The 21,026-nt window shown below is 46.4% G+C and overlaps 1 protein-coding gene across 1 annotated transcript; it reads left to right on the plus strand.

Annotated features, from left to right (window-relative positions):
• The first annotated feature begins 3,903 nt into the window (after positions 1–3,903).
• Positions 3,904–20,966, plus strand: HSP90AB1 (heat shock protein 90 alpha family class B member 1). Its single transcript, XM_083497138.1, has 12 exons — positions 3,904–4,194; positions 5,998–6,150; positions 9,385–9,591; positions 10,399–10,558; positions 12,684–12,817; positions 13,689–14,003; positions 14,945–15,110; positions 15,944–16,134; positions 16,601–16,748; positions 17,568–17,836; positions 18,976–19,309; positions 20,372–20,966. Exons 2-12 carry the CDS (start codon positions 5,998–6,000, stop codon positions 20,479–20,481), a joined length of 2,187 nt encoding a protein of 728 aa, XP_083353264.1. The 5' UTR covers positions 3,904–4,194; the 3' UTR covers positions 20,482–20,966.
• Positions 20,967–21,026: the final 60 nt, after the last annotated feature.

Here is a 21,026-nt window from a genome sequence, read left to right on the forward strand (position 1 = left end):
CTGTTGAATCAAGAAAAATTATTTTTTGGGGGGAATGCTAGCTGGGTTCAGTTCTGGTCCACACACACACACACACACACTCCTAGATTTCAGAACTATTTATTGACATTTGGATGGTGCTCTAGTTGCTGGATCTTATGGTTGAGCACACAACGCATTTAAAGCACACCACAACCAAAACAGAATCCCGGGAAATGTAGTTTAAGGGTGCTGGGAATTGTAGTTCTGTGTAGAGCTAAGCTACAGTTCCCAGCATTCTTGGGGGTCTGGGTGGTTTAAATGCACGGCTTGTGCGGCAGAGGCCTGAGTTACGGCTCCCCCTGGTGGCCACGCAATGAGCCCGCCGCTGCGTCAGAAGCATTCCCGCAAGGCGGGAAAGCGGGCGCGAGGTAAAAGAAAGCCACAAGCCGAACAGGGAGGGAGGGAGCGAGGAGTCTCGCGAAGAAACTACTGGAAGGAGTTCGCAGCACAGCCAACCGTCTCCCTACGCCACCCATGCAGAGTACCTCAAGAAAAATAGTCCCCGCACGCCAATCAAAGCCGGCGGCCGCGGCTCCGCCTCGGACCTCGAGGGAGCGCGACTGCGCATGCGTACACCGGGAGGGTTCTCGCAAAGCAAATCTGCGTCTGGAAGCCGTGATTCCGTTCAGGAGCAGCGATTGTCTATATTTATAGTGCCCATTTGGCCCTTGCTCTCCGCGGGTGTTTATAAGCAAACCGGCCCATAGGAAGCACCCAGGTGCCTTAGTTGAGAACAGGAACGCACACAGCAATAGACGAGAGCGCCTCTGGGCATGTGCAGAGTGCTTTGTCCACAGACATAAGGCGGGGGGAGCGGGAAGCGGAGTCAGGGCTTTGGGGCGAAAAGAGTGTGGGACCCCATTGCCCCGCCTTGGGCTTTCGAACGCAAGGGCTCTCCTTTGATTACAGGAAATGTGTAGTAATCTGGCTATTAAAAGATCTCGGGGAGGCGGGATAACTGAATCGGCCCCAGAGCCTCTGCGTTTCCTCCCACAGCTTTCTCTTTCACTTAAGAGGGAAAGATCGTGTGGGTCCCACAATGTCAGCTCCAGCCTGAGACGAAGCTGTAGCAGGGCAAGGAGTGCAAATCACAATCGAGCACATATATCTTATTTTCATTCCTGCATTCCCGGTATTTATTAGCTGCTTTTCAGGGCCAAGTCCCCACAAAGCAACATGCGGAGAGAAATTGTAGACACATGGGTAGTTTTGTATATGTAAGTGCGTAGGGTCATTTCACATGAATAGTTTTTAAGTTTTCCAGCAGATTTCTGTTCTTCCAGCTAAGCTAATGACACTTGGGCCATTTAAAGCAGTAATCCTGGTAATGTTTCAGTTTGTGCCCTCCAGCATTCAGTTCATCAAGACCTGAAAATCATTTGAAAGGCCAGTTGAACCTGGTGGATCCTGAGTTGGGATTTATTTTTCCTGATCCAATTGGAAAGTAATAGGTGAAGCATTTATACACAGGGCCTTAGCTACGCGGGGAGCGGGGGCTAGCCAGATTTTTTGCCCTAGGTTAAGCCTCCAGAAAGGCGCCATTGAGGCTCCCAGCCTTTGAATGTCTGGACGCAATTTTGCACCCTGGGCGTGCCAAACTAGGTCTTTAACCGGGTGAAATAAAGCCTAGTTTCGGCCCTGTTTCTACACCTGATGCTTAAATTGGGTTTGGGCATTTTCTGTGTTTGTAAAAGTAACATATTTACAGGCATCTGACTTCGAACTGGCTCTCTGCAGCTCTTTGTCCTAGTTTAACAGCATTCCATTCCACAAATATACATTATTATTATTATTATTATTAGTGAGAGAAGCTCTTCTACACAGAAGTCTGAGCACTGAAATAAAAGCTCTTCTGCAACTCTCTGAAAGTAGGGTCTTTTATCCTGAAGCCTGTTGGTCACAACATGCTGGAAAGCCAATACCAATTTAATGAAATACTAATTTTGTGTTTTTTTGGGCAGGTTACAATAAAGTAAATACTGTTTCTAAAAACCTGTGCATTCTGGTCTGGGACTCAAAACCACTAGGCCCCCCAGACTCTTGTGGCACCTTAAAACCACAAAGATTTCATAGGCTGAATGGAATTCACTTTGTCACATTGCCCAGCTGAAACCCATTTTCCAGGGATGTGGAACCAGATGTTGTTGAACTACAACTCCCATCACTCCTGGCCATTAGTCATGGTGGCTGGTGCTACTGGGAGTTGGAGTCCAACAACAGTTTGAAAGGCTACAGATTCTCCACTTCTTTGGTACTCTGAGGAAGCTGATCCCACAATAAATGGTCCCAGAGCAACAAATGTTTGTGCTACAACAGAGTTAGCTTTTTGAATTAGGGTTAACAAGGTTATAAATCTGGCAGAACTGCAACACTTTCAATGGATCAATCTGTTAGATTAACCAGTTACACACATTACCTTTTATTTTAGCCAAAAAGCCAAGATGGAATCATTTAAAAGCTTTTGAGGCAATAAAATTGCTGGGTATACAGTATTTGGTCTAGAGAAGAGATTAAGAGATTAATGGGAGAAATAATAGCAGTTCTCCAATATCTGTCACATGTATGGAAGTGAGAGCTGGACCATAAAGAAGGCTGATCGCCGAAGAATTGATGCTTTTGAATTATGGTGCTGGAGGAGACTCTTGAGAGTCCCATGGACTGCAAGAAGATCAAACCTCTCCATTCTGAAGGAAATCAGCCCTGAGTGCTCCCTGGAAGGACAGATCGTGAAGCTGAGGCTCCAATACTTTGGCCACCTCATGAGAAGAGAAGACTCCCTGGAAAAGACCCTGATGTTGGGAAAGATGGAGGGCACAAGGAGAAGGGGATGACAGAGAATGAGATGGTTGGATGGTGTTCTTGAAGCTACTAGCATGAGTTTGATCAAACTGCGGGAGGCAGTGGAGGACAGAAGTGCCTGGCGTGCTCTGGTCCATGGGGTCACGAAGAGTCGGACACGACTAAACGACTAAACAACAACAATATCTGTCACAGAAAGCAGGAGTAGGATCGATGGGTGGGAATTGCAGGGAAGCAATTTCCAGTTAAATATTGGGGTGAGAGCTATGTGACCTGCAAAAAGACTGCCTTGAGAGGCATTGGGCTCTCCTTTGCTGGAGACTGGGCTGCCATTTTTTTAAAGCATCCTATATTTGCATCCGGGACGCAGGTGGCACTGTGGGTTAAACCACAGGACTTGCCGATCAGAAGGTCGGCGGTTTGAATCCCCGCGACGGGGTGAGCTCCCGTTGCTCGGTCCCTGCTCCTGCCAACCTAGCACTTTGAAAGCACGTCAAAGTGGAAGTAGATAAATAGGTACCGCTCCAGCGGGAAGGTAAACGGCGTTTCCGTGTGCTGCTCTGGTTTGCCAGAAGCGGTTTAGTCATGCTGGCCACATGACCTGGAAGCAGTACGCCGGCTCCCTCTGACAGTAAAGCGAGATGAGCACCACAATCCCAGAGTTGTCTGCGACTGGACCTAATGGTCAGGGGTCCATTTACCTTTATATTTGCATCCAGCATCAAAGAACCTGCATAGAGATCTACCTGCATAGATCTACCTCCAAGGTAACTTCCACCTCTAATATTCCAGGATTCCAATGAAAATAAAAGTATTTATTTATTTATTTTAAAAAAACTGTAACTGGACTATCTTAAAAGAAGCGTTCTTCTTCCTCACATAAGGAATTCCTCTTCTGAAAATGTTGACTGAGAATACATGCATCCATCATCACAAAACGAAAAATCTGTTTACAGTACTTGATTCTGAACTCTACACTTCCCATACAAATTAATGCACATTTGACGGGTTAACAGGCGAGCTAATCGACGTCTTTAACAGACCGCACTTATCATTTGCACGTCGTTCGTTATTCCTAGCCATTCCTTTCGAAACGGCACAGGGAGAAGAAGCGGGACCCGGGAGTCCCTGAGCTTCAGGCGAGAAGAAGAGCCGTCGAAGTGCGAAGGGGAGGGGAGGGAGGAGGCTGTCGGAGCCGAGCCGAGCCGAGCACCAGGCCCTTTTAAGGCGGAGGGAGCAAAGGGACGCGAGGCTCCGGACTCAGCCGCTATATAGGTCTGCAAGAGGCGGTCCGCGCTCCTCTCCTGGCTGTGCCGCGATCTCTGTCGTCAAGACCAGGCCGTGCTCCAGGCTTATCTCCCGCCGTCGATCAAAGTAAGCGGGGGGGGGGGCTAATTCCCCCCACCCACCCCATTCCCAAAAGAAGGGCGCCGCGTGAGGCGACGGCGGTGTCCCGAGGGATGCTGCGGGTAGAAGGGCAGAGGAGCGGCGCCGCACCTGCTTCCTCCGGGGGGCCATGTGCCCGTCGCCGCCGCCTCTTCTTCCTCGGCTAGGTCTGGCCCCAGACCCCGCGAAGGGTTTCCTCAGAGGCGCCGCTGACAGGATCGGCCGCGCAGACACGCGCGTGGGGGAGGGGGGTCAGCGCCACCCGGCTGAGGAGAGGCGCGCGCGCTCGTGGGCCTAGCCAGGCCTGGTGCCCGAGCGCGTCATTCTCGGGGCCCGGAGCCCTGGCGCCTCCCGCAGCCCCTGCCTCCCTCCCTCGAGGCCTTGCGGCTTCTCTTCCCCGCGCTCGGCTTTTCCTCTTACCGGCCTTGGCTGAGCGCAGTTCCTCGCGGGGGAGAAGGTGTGAAAGAGAAGCAAAACCACCCGCTCATGGTGGATGGTGGCGGTTGCTGCTGCCGCCGCCCTAATGGCGCTCATCTTCTAACGGCTTAAGTGGCCGGTTCAACAATGGCTCGCCTGGTCTCGGGTCTTCGGCCTTGTGCCGAAAGGGAATCGGTTTAGCCTCGACTTCCCCAGGCAGCCGGCTTTTATCCCAGATGCAGCTAAGAAAACAGGAGAAATTGGACGGGAGGGGACTTAGATCGAGGAATTCCCATTGCTTCAACTTAGAGGTTTAAATCTTGCTAACTGGGTTTTTACAAATGGCGGGCCAGTGAATGAAAACGTCGGGGAAGTTAAGCCTGCTGGCCCCCTGCTCTACTGCAAAACATGTGATGCAAGAAGATGCCTGCCGGTGGCCTTGATCTAGTTCAGCCTTGCACTAATCCTGGCAGTAGATAAGTCCTTTTTGTTCGCAGGAGCCGAGGAAGAAAGATAGCGGTGTCCCAGGAAATGTTCAGTGAATCTTTCTTTGACTCTAGCAAGCTGAAGTTCAGGACTCCATCATGCAGTGTCAGACTAACAGGGATGGGGAACCTATCAGCCTCCAGATGCTGTTAGGACTCCTGCTCCTGCCAACATGGCCACTGGTCAAGGATGATGGAGGTTGCAGTCCAACAGAAACTGGAGGACCACAGCTTCTCATTCTTGCTGTAGACATAGCATGTGTAGCTGAGCTACACACAGTGTCTCTGCATCACATCTTTGCTCTTGCAAACTTGACTAGCTAGCTTTTAGGAGGTCTCTATCGCTGCCCAGTGTTTGTAGGAGGACGACAATGTGGGGATATGCCTTTCAAGGTGGTCATAAGGATTACTGAGTCAATTTATACTAACCTCACTGAATACAAAGGTTCCAGGGTGGATCACGTCAATGTAAAATAAAATACTAAAAACAGCTTAAAAAAACAAATTACAATCACAACTAGAGTGGGTCCTAGAATATATTTAAGTGTCAACAGCTAGGATAAAGAGATGTGTCTTCAGCGTAAGACAAAAGCAGGATGGTGTCAGATGCACCACTAGAGAGGGAATGCCATAATTTAAGGGCTGCCACACTTGAACTTCTGAGGGTGCCACAGCTACCAAGAGGACCCCCTCTGCTTATCTGAACTCCTGAGAGGATCTGTAGGGCAAGGAGGTGGTCTTTCAGGTAGTTGGGGCCTAGTTTGGGGCTTTTAACAGCAGTGTGGGTGCCATAAATTAAACCTGGAAACAAATTAGCAACTGATGAAGCTGTGGTAAATGTTAGTAACCCTGTATAACAAAGATACTGACATCTTGGTTTGTATTCCAGATGCCTGAAGAAATCCAAACCCAGCATGGCGAAGAGGAGGTGGAAACCTTTGCCTTCCAGGCAGAGATTGCCCAGCTTATGTCCCTGATAATCAACACCTTTTACTCCAACAAGGAAATCTTTATGCGGGAGATCATTTCCAACGCCTCTGATGTGAGTATGTTGACCTAGAGTGGGGAGGAAGGAGAAGAGCTGTGTGGAAGAAGGAATAATACTTAAATCTAGAATTTAAATAATTTATTTAAATTGAGTTTCCCATTGGAACTTCATATATTTCCCAAACAGTGGTGCACGCTCATTAGTTGAGCTATCCATAAACATTTAATTAAATAGAGCATTTATACTCTGTATGAGGCTACACTACTTGCCAGCCATTTCTTCTAGTTGCAGAACACACCTGTTCTGTCCTGATCCCAAAAACACAAAGTAGAAGACATTCCAAAAACTCCATTGCAGCATGCACATTTTTTGTTTCTTTAGAGACCATTAAGTGCCTAGAGCTTTCTAGAAGCAAGGCTTGGGCAGAGCAAGCTGTTAGGACATTTACTTTCTTTTTTCATATTCATAATGTCAGTTGTGGAGTAGCTTGCAGAGTTCAAGAAGTTAAACAATATGGCGGGCTTCAAAACAAAATGAAGCCTGCTGGGGTCCTACTTTGCCTTGCAAGGCCCACCTGCCTTAACACAGCATAAGGTGTGGGGCCTAGAAAGCCACAGATGAATAATTGGGTGCCTTATAATGTTTTCCTGGTTGTTTCTCTGCAAGTGGGGCTTGCCATGGGTGTCTTTAAAACTTTGCATCAAAGGCAAGCCCTGGGCACAATGGTATAGGTCTCCCAGTGATCCACAGAATGGCGTTTCCTGGGCCCAGAGTCTAGATCCTGGTGCATTTCAGCACTTGCTATAGCCTAGCCCCCAGTATCAAACCTATAACAGCAGTATAATATGGAATCTATTTCACAGTCCCAAACGGATAGTAACTGCATAGTAAATAACCTTTTTTGCCATTTGGTAATGATTGATCTTGAAAAATGTATTTTTACAGTGGTTCTTTATTTTTGAAGAAATGCCGCCTTTCCCTCAGGGTATTTGAGTTTTCACATAATTTGTTTCAGATTTAATTGTCCTATCTTTTTAGAAAGATAAACTTGGGATTTTCTTCTTCTTCAAATCTGATTAAATGATTTCCCCTCATCTTGGCAATACTGAAAAAAAGGCTTAGCAGTAGGGACAAACATTTGATCAAGCCAACTGCTGGTATTAACTAGAAGTGAGCACTCACTTTCCATCTTTTACTAGGTAAAGCATGGACTGGTTACCTTAGAAGTTAAGATGGGGACAACCTTCCCAACCTTTTGCCCTTTAGATGATGTTGGAATCCAGCGCCCATCAGCCCCAGCCAGTGGGGCTAGTTGTCAGAGATGATGGGAGCTGTGGTCTAATAACATTGGAGGACCACAGGTTGGGGAAGCCTACACTATAGCATGCAATCTGTTGAGAGTTAGGAAGGTGGACAATGTGGACAGATTCCTATATTTAAAAACCCTGCTGGAACAAGCCAAAGATGCATTTAGTCTGGCATCTTGTTTTTGTCAGTGGATAGCCAGATGCTCTCAAGATGCCCAAAAGAAAGGCATGAAGACATGTTGCCATTGTTTGCCGGTTGCTACAGAGCAGCTGTTTGTGGTTATAATGGCTGGTGATATTCCCCTTTTAAATCCTCTAAGCCAGTGGCGATGGCCACACCTTATGACGACAAATTCTATAATTCTGCATTGTGTGCTGAAATACTTACTTGGTCCTAAATCTGCTGCCCAAATTTTGTTGGGTCTATTATTATATATGAGAGAGAGAGCTCACACGCAATTTCCTCTTATATATATTTTAGCATCATGAATAATTTTATAAATCTCCCTCCTATTCTCCCTTCAGGAGTAGCTTGCCCAGCAGCAATGTTGATTGCCACTTCCTGGGAAGGACAAGGCTGGGTGCAATGGTAGGAGTGCTGGATTGGTTCTGCTGTGTAGCCCCAACCTCCCCACTGCCTAGCCCCTCTCCTTTCCTATCAACGGCAACCACTGGGGGGCTCTTGCTGTTGGTGTGCCTCACCAGTTGAGCCGCTCCTACCTTCCTTAGTTTATTAATAAGAGAGAGAGGGAGGTCCTCATACTCTTCCTTCCAGGAGAGCAATAACCCTGTGCCAGGTTTGCTTCTGGGACTTTAAGCAGAACCTTCTCATGCAGAAGCAGCGTTCTGACATGGATTGATCACATTGGCTCCATTTCTTCCTTTCACCCACAGAAGCAGCTTTGCAGTAGGCATGTGCTAACAAGTGCTGGGGGAACTGGTTCACCTCTCCTTCATACTGCTCTGAGATTTTACTCATCCCTTTCTGAACAGGCTTTGTTCCTTCTTAAGCCTCCGGCAGAGTTTTGTTTTGACGGTATCGCTGGCTCTAGTGGGCCCCGTTAAAGTCCTACCTGGAAACAATGATTGGAATAGATTTCAGCATGGCTCCAGTTCAAGGGTGTGGGCAAGTGTTGGCATCACATTTCAAAATAGTCTAATAAACATGAGAATCCAAAACAAACAAAAAAATGCCTAAGTGAAATACTCATAGTAAAAAAAAGGGGGTCCAATATGTTCCAGTAGCCTAATAGGTTTAAAAAAGTAGAAATAAGAAATCATTGTTACAAGTTTGCTTTATGAGAGTGTTAACTTCTGTGTCATGATAAAGTCATATCTGAGCAGAATGAACTTCCTAGGATAAGTGTTATTCCTGAGGTCCAGTGGTTACCCTGTAGTCCTAGGTAATGTTTTTTTAAAAAAACAAGGAATACTATTTTTTACAGAAACAAAAAAATACTCCATTGTTTTTTAAAGTCGTATAACAACATTAAAATGGAATTGGTGATACAAGTAAAATGCTAACATTTTCTCTGCCCTATTTTGAGAAGTTGTCGAGAATTAAAAGGATTTATGTTAGCTTTGGTCTTCAGAAGTTTCTCTTCCTCATTCATTTCAGTAATGGCAATTTGGATCCCCAAGCTTCGTAAATTCCATGTAATTTAACAGCAAACAAAGTGAAAGTTGGGCGGGGGGGGGACCTAAACATCGCAGGACAACTGATCACCATCATCGTTGGATATGTGGAATATAAAGTGACTGAGATTTGTATTTTTATATAGCAAATTTCAAATAGCTACTTAGTGTCACAACAATGCCGTTAACTTTGACAACGGTTTGTAGATCTGTAAAATCTGAAAACTGATAGCATCATGAAACATTTTGTTTGCTTACATGCAGTTCTGTGGAAGTGATACAGATTCTGAAATTGAGATTGTCTGTTCGATCATCCCATCCTTACCTATTTTTTCTTGTCCCATAGGCACTGGACAAGATCCGCTATGAGAGTCTGACAGATCCCTCAAAGCTGGAAAGTGGCAAAGAGCTGAAGATAGATATCATTCCCAATCCCCATGATCGCACCCTCACCTTGGTGGACACCGGTATTGGCATGACAAAGGCAGACCTTATCAACAATCTGGGCACCATTGCGAAGTCTGGCACCAAAGCCTTCATGGAAGCCTTGCAGGTGGGTGGCTGGTGGATGAGATTTTTGGAAAGGATGGAGAGCAACAACTTTAGTTTGTTGACTTAAATAAGCAGAGAGACAAGGGATCTGGCATATAGAGGCATGCTTGAATTTCACATTCAAAGAATCTGGGATACTTTAGCAGGAAAACCTGAATCTCTTACTTAACATCTATATTAGAAATTAAAATAATTACATGCAAAGTAGGCAAATTGGTGCTTATTTAACAACATTCTACTGGAGAGGAGAACTGTACAGGGTATCTAATCCCCTTGATAAGTGGAAATTATTGTCTCATGTGCTCATCTGAGAAATTCATCAGCCACTATCCATGCACTTTATATATAGTCTTATGGTAGGAAACCTGTGCTCCTGATGCCACCTGATTTAAATTCCTACCATCCCTGGCCATTGGCCATGTTCTCTGGGGCTGATAAGAGTTGATTTCCAGTAAATTAGGGCCACAGGTCCTCTCCCTGATTTTAAGAGGAAGAAGGCTGCTTTTAATATAATCTAAACAAAGGCTTTCAGGATGTTGAATCCTTTGCCTATGAATTTTTATCCCCCCCCCCCCACAAAATACAGCACCTCACTCATAAGCTGCTTCACTGTTTTGCACCATTCCTATTTTTAAAATAAACAAAAAAATCTAAATTCATTATAAAGGTGCATCTAACCTGGGTGTTGCCTTATTTCCTGCCAGCTCTTCATGTCTAGAACATAGCTTTCTGGTCATTTAGAAACTCTGTCTATGCATATGTATGTTAGCTTTCCTTTCCAAGCATCTAGTCTCTTTTCCATCTACAGGCTGGTGCAGACATCTCCATGATTGGACAGTTCGGTGTGGGCTTTTACTCTGCTTACCTGGTGGCTGAGAAAGTTGTGGTTATCACCAAGCACAACGATGATGAACAGTATGCTTGGGAGTCATCTGCAGGCGGCTCCTTCACTGTCAAAACTGACCATGGTATGTGATGGCAGATGCCCCCAACAGCAAGTGATCAAGGGGTTCTCAAAGGCTGTCTTGAATTTGAAGTAGAAGGGGGAATGTGGCAGTCTCATACATGACCCAAAAGTAGGAACCGTAGTACAGTGGTACCTCGGGTTACAAACACTTTGGGTTACAGACTCCACTAACCCAGAAGTAGTACCTCAGGTTAAGAACTTTACCTCAGGATAAGAACAGAAATCGCGGTGGGGGGAGGCCCCATTAGTTAAAGTGGTACATCAGGTTAAGAACAGACATCTGGAACAAATTACCTGTAAGTACTTAACCAGAGGTACCACTGTAATCCTTCCTCTTCTCTTCTTTTCTGCCCTCTGCTGGTGAGGTTGAGAAGTAACCAGCAAAAAAGACTTGTTACCCAGGAGACCTTCCAGTCATTTCCAAAAGAGCATGGAGGTTGGGACATCATTCATGGTGCAGCAGCACATTGTTTGCTGGTCCCAGAATCCCTCTGCTATGTTGCTGGGACTTCATGCATCATTTACAGTGCATTTGGGATCTCTGTTTTTCTGGTTTCATGAGGCAGATTGAGCGTGAAGTGACATTTTTCACTTTTAAATAATATTTTATTAAACAGTGTATAAATAGCATCTCTTCTCCACCACAGAATTCTCAAAAGCATTCCATAAGGAAATAAAAAAGAAACCATAATTATCTGTTGATGCAAGAGATACAAAATAAATGTATTATCTGCGTCACCTCATGCTTTTCATATTTCTGAGGCAGCTATAAATAGGTGTCCTTGCATATTGTCATTAGGTGCATAGCTTGAGTTTACAGGGGAGGAAATGGCAACGCTAGTTGTGAATCAAGATTTCGACCCGGTGTGCGACAGCTGTAAAAAAGACAAATTCCATACTAGGATCATTAGGAAATGAATTGAAAATAAAACTGCCAATATCACAAGTGTTGTTATAAAAATCTGGACTGCATCTGAAATACAGGGGAAATTGCAGCATTTAGGACTTTTTAGTTTAGACAAAAGGCAAGTAAGAGGTGACATGATAGAAGTTTGAAAAATTAAGCATGGCATGGAGAAAGTGGATAGAGAAATTTGTTTTTCTCCCTCATGATACTAGAACTCCTGGGCATCTAATGAAACTGAATGTTGGAGGTTTTGGGACAGGAAGAAAGGCATTCATTCACATAGCACAAAGATAAACTTTGGAATTTGCTCCCTCCAAAGCAGTGATAGCCACCAACTTGGATGGCTTTAAAAGAGGATTAGGGAGGTTTGTGGATGATAAGGCTCTCAATGGCTGAGGGAGAGCACTCCTGTTTGTGAATTTGACACAGGCATCCGGTTAGCCGCTCTGTGAACAGGATGCTGGACTAGATAGGCTATTGGCCTGATCCAGCCGGCTCTTACCTTCTTTCTAGTAGCCTCATAAAAGGGACGCGGGTGGCGCTGTGGGTTAAACCACAGAGCCTAGGACTTGCCGATCAGAAGGTCAGTGGTTCGTATCCCCATGGCGGGGTGAGCTCCTGTTGCTCTGTCCCTGCTCCTGCCAACCTAGCAATTGGAAAGCACGTTAGAGTGCAAGTAGATAAATAGGTACCGCTCTGGCAGGAAGGTAAACGGTATTTCCATGCGCTGCTCTGGTTTGCCAGAAGCGGCTTAGTCATGCTGGCCACATGACCCGGAAGCTGTACGCCAGCTCCCTCGGCCAATAAAGCGAGATGAGCGCCGCAACCCCAGAGTCTGTCACAACTGGACCTAATGGTCAGGGGTACCTTTACCTTTACCTTTAGTAGCCTCGTAGGTTTCCTCTGAACAGTCTTAGGCTGCATATGTACACTTAAGAATGAGTTCTTACCAATTATAAGACCTACGACTTGCTCTTAGAAGACAAAAACTAAGTTTTTTTATATCAGCCTCTCCAAAACAAGGACTACCTCCCCCAATAATGGCCAGTCTTCCACCTGCTGGAGATGTTGGCTCTGACCAGGAACACGTTCTAAGGAACCACAGACCTGACATGGCCTTCTGGAGTCTCCCACCAGCCTTCACCAACCTGGTGCTCCCCAGATGTTTTGGACTGCAGCTCCGCAACCCAGGCTTAGTTCCTCTTGTTCTTTGTTTTAGGCGAACCCATTGGCCGTGGTACCAAAGTGATCTTGCACCTGAAGGAAGATCAGACTGAATACCTGGAGGAACGTCGCATCAAGGAAGTGGTGAAGAAGCACTCCCAGTTCATCGGCTACCCTATCACCCTCTATGTAGGTATACGAGAGGAGCTGCTCCAAGGGGTCAAAGGAGTTCCATTTCCACAGCCACTTTTAGGTATATGGTGGAAACTGTTCCACATTGTGCTGCTGTTGGAGTGCTAAAGTCTCTCCATGAAGGAGAGCCCAGGAGAGAGAGCTGGACTATTCATATACTGCCTGTACTTGTAGAGCAGTCCTGCAGCTTCTGAAATGGATTTTATAGGAGCATTGTACTGGCCTGTGACTTAGACTGCTGTTGATGTTATTTATTGAATTTCGTTTCAGACTGGGACCCACCTTCAACACAAAAATGGATTTGGGAATCCATTTCTTAATTTTTATTATATATTTTTATTGCGGTTAGTGCTGCTGTTAATGAGCCACCTTAAATCAGACCATGACCCAATATTGGGTGCTGACACACCAGTTGATGAGTGAAGTCTTGCATGCTTTAAAGTGTTTAGGGTGCTAAAGTGAAGTGGCACTTGTAATTTCAAGTGCTGTTTCACTTGGGAAGCATTCTCATGTGTTGCAGTGTAGAGCAGCTCCATCCTGTGGTAGGCTTTTTAAAAAGTTCTGCCACATCTTGGGTTGTGGCCTGGTCACAGGCCTGAGAAAGCAGTGACCACACTCTAGATGGTAGTGGTGGTTTGAAACTCTGTTCCCTTGACTAGCATGAGAAGCAGAACGGCCATACTCTCTACCTGGTGGAAGTATAGGTGTGAAGTTGGCAAGACAAAGGGTGCCCATCTGTGTGTGCATGCTTCATACACAGTACAATAACCCCCCATTCTCTGAATATGGCCCACGCCCAGGTTAGACCCTTTTAACTTTAACCCTCTTGATAAACCTGCAGTACAGTAACAAGGTTCTCTTCTTGCAGCTGGAGAAGGAGCGTGAGAAGGAAATCAGCGACGATGAGGTGGAGGAGGAAAAAGTGGAGAAGGAGGATGAAGAGGCAGCCCCCAAGGATGAAGAGGAGAAGCCCAAGATTGAAGATGTGGGCTCAGATGAAGAGGAGGAAGGTGGCAAGAGCAAGAAGAAGACCAAGAAGATCAAGGAAAAGTACATTGACCAGGAGGAGCTGAACAAGACCAAGCCCATCTGGACCCGAAACCCTGATGACATCACTCAGGAGGAGTATGGCGAGTTCTACAAGAGCTTGACTAATGATTGGGAAGACCATCTGGCTGTTAAGGTGAGAGTGGCAGATATATAACTGCTGATATCTACTGTACTTGGTTCTCCGTAGTGAGCAAAGGCCCAGAGAGAAAGTAGCAGACAAGATGGCAATACAGGGCAGCAGCATCTGCTAACTAAGAAGCTGAGCACTTAAATAGGGTTGCCATACATCTGGAATTTCCTGGACATATCCAGAATACTGTGGTTGGCAGCAGTGCCCAGGTAGAAATTGGCAAAATGTCTGGAAAATTCAGGTGTATGGCAGCCCATGCTGGCAGTGTGGTTTTTCCATTTAAAAAAAGCTCAACAACTTTGCCACTGCCAAGCAACCTTTTATGTCCAGATTTTTGAAATACAGCAACCCTAACTGAAGAATGTATGCATTATTATGTGAAGGGGATAGAAGAGACCGCTTCATGGAGGAAGAAGCTTGCAGTTCTCCACTGGGATATATTTTCTAAGTGTCACTAGGTTTCATTAGAGTTGTCTGCACCCATTCATAGCTGCCCAGGGGGTAGAAGTATAGCAGTATGTTTTAAAGTATTAACTGAGGTATCATTGAAAAGTTTAAAAAACAAACAAACACACCCCCTCAGGCTAGAGGAGAGAAGGGTCTCTTGAATGAAATAATTGGAACTAGGTGTATGGCTGCCAGATTCCATGCTGGGGCAAGTTTTTGTCCATTTCCAGCTGTGTTCTGGGTTGCAAATGAAGAGGTGCAGCTTCTCTTGTCCATTTAGCACTAATGCAATAAGTGGCACCTGTTGAACTCTACTGGGGTGCAAGAAATTCTAGCACGGTGGAGTCTCGGAAGCTTCCTCTTGCCTAGCAAGTTTTGCCAGGAATATCTAACAAGTCCAGTCCACACAGAAGTCTTTCTATGGTACTTTTGCTGCCAGTGTGTGTTTTCCCCAAAGGGCTGCTCACTAGCTCATCTGATGTTCCCAAACTTCACAGCACTTCTCTGTGGAGGGTCAGTTGGAATTCCGGGCGCTTCTCTTCATCCCACGCCGGGCCCCATTTGACCTCTTTGAGAACAAGAAGAAAAAGAACAACATCAAGCTCTATGTGAGGCGCGTCTTCATTATGGACAGCTGTGATGAACTCATCCCAGAGTACCTGAGTAAGCTCCCTCTCTCTGTTCCTCCCTTACCTCACTTAGAATATTGGGCTGTTTTTATCACCCTTGTTTGACCCATCTGTGCAATGCCAGTATTGAAGTAAAATTTCATTCTGGTTTTTCAAACTCCCAGAACAAGGTGGCATCGCTAGATGCTTATGGACTACAATTCCCATCATCCTTAACCATTGGTCATGCTAGGTGGAGCTGATGGGGATTGGAGTGACACATGTTCCCCATCGCTGATCTCTAGCAAAGCTGTATCTCCCACCCCAGCCAGCCTGGCTTAGTGTACTCATTTATCTTCCTCTGCTATTTGTAGAACTGTGGTGGCGCAGGGGGGAATTAGTGCAAGGGGGTCATGACATAGGTCAGCTCCCTCTGCAAGTTCTTTGCGCTGTTCTTCCCAAACACCTGAGGCTTGCATTCCAATTGGGCACTGTTTTGCTTATAAAATGCTTTCGTAGGTTGGGATGAAATACCACCTGGCCTAACCTGCCACCCACCCGTTCATCCTCTCCTTAAAAAATAATAATACTGCACAACATTGGTCCAAGGAAGAGAATCAAACCATACAGTAATTCTATGGAAAACCAAACCATATGAAAATCTGCAGGGTGGAGACTCTGAAAATGAGCAAAGCCCTTCTGCTGAGTTCTGTGAAGGGCACTTTTGGGGAAGGCTGAATTGCCATGTATGTACACACTTTCTTGTCCCTTCTCCCTGGATCACTTATGTAGAACAAAGAAATGGTACTCCCTTGCTCAGATTACCTATCAGTTGTCATGTCTCGTTTAGTCTCTGATTTTATTTCTTCCTTTCTTTTGTTAAATCAGACTTCATCCGGGGTGTAGTGGACTCTGAGGATCTGCCCCTGAACATCTCCCGTGAGATGCTGCAACAAAGCAAGATTCTCAAAGTGATTCGCAAGAACATCGTCAAGAAATGCCTGGAGCTTTTTGCAGAGCTGGCGGAGGACAAAGAAAACTACAAGAAGTTCTATGAAGCCTTCTCCAAAAATCTCAAGGTGAGAGCTGACCAGCCCGCTGTCTCAGAGTGGGTTGAGCACAGTAACTTGGGCAGCAAAACAATCTGTTGCAGTAGAATTTCTTGCTCCTGGCTTCTGCTACCCTGTGTTTTGTTTTGTTTTTAATTAGGGGAAGTGTTCTTTAAAAAAAACAGTTCTAGTCCTCATGATTGTGAAAAGGCTGGGAAATCTTCAGGCCATAAGCATCTGCTCAGAAAAGTGGAGAGTGAAGCTAAGCAGTAATTTTAGATTATCAGAAAGCTTAACTCTAGCCTGAACACCTGTTGCCCTGCATGTCCATTTATTAGCCTGGCCAGTTGGGTACCTATTTATTTAGAGTCCAGTTCTTCTCTCCCCAACCACCCTGGGTTGGGCTGCCCATCTGTCAATAGTGACATTTTTTTGCCCATACTATTTGGAATCTATAAATCCAAATCAATGCATCTAAAACATCTTTTGTCCATAGCTGGGGATCCATGAGGACTCTACCAACAGGAAACGCCTGTCAGAACTGTTGAGGTACCACACTTCCCACTCCGGTGATGAGATGAATTCCCTCTCTGAATATGTGTCCCGTATGAAGGAAAACCAGAAAAGCATCTATTACATCACAGGTAAAAGCTGATCAAACCTTGTCTCCTCACAGTGGAATGATGATTCCTTTGAGCAGGAATCTTTGGTTGTAGTGGAACCTGGGAATTTTATTTCCACTGAAGTCGCCTTGGCTGCTCTGGCATCAATTTATGAGCTATTTGTGCCTTTGGTCAATTCTCCTTTAATAGATTACCTTCCTTGGATCTTCTGGGGGTGGTGGCTCTTTTCTTTAATTGAAGAGAGATTGAAAATCCAACTCTAACCTTCATGATTCCAGAGACAGGAGCTAAAAATCTCCCAAGTTTTAATTAAACGCCGTGAAACCAGTAAGAGTTAATTCAGAAGGACTTCCAAATATCTGTCAATTCTTTTACACATCTTTGCCCCCCATTTCAAAATTTTAAAGTTCCAGTCTAATTTCTCAGTGCATGATAAAAAATGGGAAAACATACCTTTCAAGGTCCTAAATTGCACAATCCACATAATGTGTGCTGATTAAATTGCACAAAAGGAAGGCACATTTATAATAGGGACTGAAGCTTAGATTCAGCAAATGTAGACCCAAATACATCTTGATTTGCTCTGTACTAGAATATTGGTCTCTATTAGAAGATGACCTTGGTGCCCTCTGTTTTGAGTGTTGGGTGCAAAAATCTCCTGTTTTGATACCTTCCTAGTCTTGCCAGGTTTGGGGGCCCCATCCACAAGGCTTAGCAAAATGCAAGACCAGCTGAAACATGCTTGTTATGAGAGCAGCATTACTCTCTTTAAAAATGGAGCTTTGTTGGAGTCCATGATGTGCAGCCTGATGTTAGCTCCTCTAATCTCTTGTGCTGCAGGTGAGAGCAAGGAGCAGGTGGCTAACTCTGCCTTTGTGGAGCGAGTGAGGAAACGTGGTTTTGAGGTGGTGTACATGACAGAGCCCATTGATGAGTATAGCGTCCAGCAGCTGAAGGAATTTGATGGCAAGACCTTGGTGTCCGTCACCAAAGAAGGGCTGGAGCTGCCAGAGGATGAGGATGAGAAGAAGAAGATGGAGGAGAGCAAAGCCAAGTTTGAGAACCTTTGCAAACTCATGAAGGAAATCCTGGAGAAGAAAGTTGAAAAGGTGAGTGTGCTTTGTCCCTTTATCTGCCTGACCACACACATGTGCCAAGAAGGCAGAGGGCCTTCTTGGTAGTGGTGCCCTCCCTGTGGAACACCCTCCCTTCAGATGTCAAGGAGATAAAGAATTACACAACTTTTAGAAGACATCTGAAGGCAGCCCTGTATCAGGAGGTTTTTAAAGCTTGTTTTTCTTATACAGTGGTGCCTCGCAAGACGAAATTAATTCGTTGCGCAAGCTTTTTCTTCTTGCGAGTTTTTCTTCTTGCGAAGCACGGTTTCCCATAGGAATGCATTGAAAATCAATTAATGCGTTCCTAGGGAAACCGCTTGCCAGGCTGGCGGTGCGGAGAAGGGCTTTTCTCCCCACCGCAGGACTTCAGGACAGGTACGGGAACAGAGGGGAAGGGGCGCAGCGCTTCTCCTCTGTTCCCGGGGCTGGCGGTGGGAGGAGGGTTTTTCCTCCCCACCGCCAACATTCAGAACAGCATTCTGAATGTTGGCGGTGGGAAGGAAAACCCTCCTCCCACCGCAAGTCTTCAGGACATCCATCCGAAGGCTGGCGCGGGGAGAAGGTCTCTCCGCCCCACCGCCAGCCTTCGGAGGAGCCTTCCGAAGGTTGGCAGCGGGAGGAGGTCTCTCCGCCCCACCGCCAGGCTTCGGAGGAGCCTTCCGAAGGCTGGCGGTGGGGCGGAGAGACCTCCTCCCGCCGCCAGGCTTCGGAGCAGCCTTCCGAAGCCTGGCGGTGGGGCGGAGAGCCGCCCTCCCGCCGCCAGCCTTCGGAGCATCCTTCCGAAGCCTGGCGGCGGGAGGAGGTCTCTCCGCCCCACCGCCAGCCTTCGGAGGAGGTCCGAGGACAGTGGGGAAGACGCGCTGCGGTTCCCCGCTGTCCCAGAGATTTCCCTATGGGCTTTCGTCTTGCGAAGGAAGCCCATAGGGAAATTCGTTTTGCGAAGCGCCTCCAAAACGGAAAACCCTTTCGTCTAGCGGGTTTTCCGTCTTGCGGGGCACCACTGTATTTTTAGATGTGCTGTAAGCCACCCAGAGTGGCTGGGGAAACCCAGTCAGATAGGTTAATAATAATAATAATAATAAACATTTTTTGATGAAGGCTCATGATTTGGCATCTGGTGTCTTATCTAGGTGACGGTCTCAAACAGGCTGGTCTCCTCGCCCTGCTGTATTGTCACCAGCACCTATGGCTGGACCGCCAACATGGAACGTATCATGAAGGCCCAGGCCTTGCGAGACAATTCCACCATGGGCTACATGATGGCCAAGAAGCACCTGGAGATCAATCCTGACCACCCCATTGTAGAGACACTGCGTCAGAAGGCGGAGGCAGACAAGAATGACAAGGCCGTCAAGGACCTTGTGGTGCTGCTCTTTGAGACAGCGCTGCTTTCCTCTGGCTTCTCCTTGGAGGATCCACAGACTCACTCCAACCGTATCTATAGGATGATCAAGCTGGGGCTCGGTGAGTTGCTGGGAGATGGGGAGCAGCAAAGCCTATTTTTTCTGCCATTGAGGAAATGGAATATGGCCACTTAAAGAGAGGCTTCTAGCCTTTTTGTGACCCTGATGTATTCAATCCAGGGCTTGTCAAACAACTTGGGTTTTTTGGCCTCAGGAAGGTCCAATTTACTTGGTTACTCTACCCACAAATGCACACTCATTCTTCTCTACCCTCGGGGTGAACTTTGTTGTGGCAGTGGTGGCGGAAACATGAAGGTGGGTTAGTCACATAGAATTGTGATATTGTTGTGAAAAGGGCAGGAGAGGTATAACAGTGGGGAGTGTTTTTATAAGTGAGGCTTGGTGAGCAGAAGGATGTGAAATTGCCTGTAGCTGGTGTGGAAAGCAGACTTGGAACCTAAATGTCAATTAATTTTGGGAGTACCAAGAAAGGATTCCAGCCTGTAACACAGGGTGGTGGATGTGAAGGTCTGAGAGCCCAAGCTAAGATTGGACCTTTTCTATGACTTTGCTACTGATGGAAATGTCTGTTCTCTCAGTACCTGCCCCCCAGCATGTACAGCATGGAGATAACTTTGCCGCACCTTTCCAGGCTGTTGTAAGCATTACTGAGATTGCGATGGATATTGGCAAATGTTCTTTAGTCTGCCCACTTTTTCTAAAAATTGTAGATATATGCCTAAGGAGCTTCCATGAAGGTCATTCTGTAGTACTGCAGCATAAGGCTAACAAGTCTTTCCTTTGTTACTGCTACATATGTGGCCTTATTAAAGCCCTGTTAGGGCACTGAGTCTCCTTGTATGTAAACAAACCTGCAGGGAGAAGCAGCAGGTCATGGCTCTGAGCTCGCCACACGCGTGAGGACCCTTCTCTCTTCATGGAGGCTCCTCACTTCAGGCCCTCATGCTTTTGGAGGGCTCCAAACTGAGCACAACCAATGTGCCACAGGGGGCAGAATGATTGCTTGCAAATGAGAAAGGAATGCAAGCCTGGCTCTTAAAGAGACCCTTTCTAGCCTTGAACGGCCTAAAAATGATTTTCTATTGCACGCTTACTATTTCAGGGATTGATGAAGATGAGGTTGCTGCTGAAGAGCCTAGTGCCGCGGTCTCTGAAGATATTCCCCCTCTGGAAGGAGACGAGGATGCCTCACGCATGGAGGAGGTGGATTAAAGAGAGGGCGCTGACCTCCCCCTCTGTCTTGCCCCCATCCATTCCCTGCACCATCGCCTTGCTCAGGAAGACTGGCTCCGGCAGTGCTCTGGCATGCCTTCGTAAGCAGTCTCTCACTACCTTCCTGTATAATTGGTAGCCAGTGTGACAAGGGGTCTTCACACCTATCTGATCTGTCTTTCTGCTTGTTTAGAAAAAAATGCTGCTTTAGGGGAAAGGGACCGGCCCACTGGTTTTAGGTTTTCCCTCCCCCCGTGCGGGTTTTATCCTTTTTCTGCTGGGCCACCAAGCATCCATCCTACCATAGCTGAGGTGAACACAGTGAATGTCCTCCCCACTAATAGAGCAGTGAGTTGACTCCTTGCCTCCCTCCCTCACTGCTGCCCTTTGTCCTCAGAGAGCAGGGACTTGTACTCTTGTTGGCTGTTTGTATTTGGTTTTGTTTTACTGGAATTAAAATAACAAAGAATGTGGTTTACAATGAAGTGGTATTGTGGTGGATTTCTTTTCTTGTGGAGCACATGGTCCTTGTCACAAACTGGTGC

The sequence above is a fragment of the Podarcis liolepis genome, assembly GCF_965112155.1.
Source record: "Podarcis liolepis genome assembly, chromosome: 3".
In the NCBI taxonomy this organism is placed as follows: Eukaryota; Metazoa; Chordata; class Lepidosauria; order Squamata; family Lacertidae; genus Podarcis; species Podarcis liolepis.

What these genes read in the sequence shown, in the direction of transcription:
- HSP90AB1 (XM_083497138.1), top strand. Translation starts at nt 5,998, where the DNA reads ATGCCTGAAGAAATCCAAACCCAGCATGGCGAAGAGGAGGTGGAAACC. An exon ending in CCTTCATGGAAGCCTTGCAG is followed by an intron (nt 9,592 to 10,398) that starts GTGGGTGGCTGG and finishes TTCCATCTACAG; the next exon opens with GCTGGTGCAGACATCTCCAT. An exon ending in GATGATCAAGCTGGGGCTCG is followed by an intron (nt 19,310 to 20,371) that starts GTGAGTTGCTGG and finishes TTACTATTTCAG; the next exon opens with GGATTGATGAAGATGAGGTT.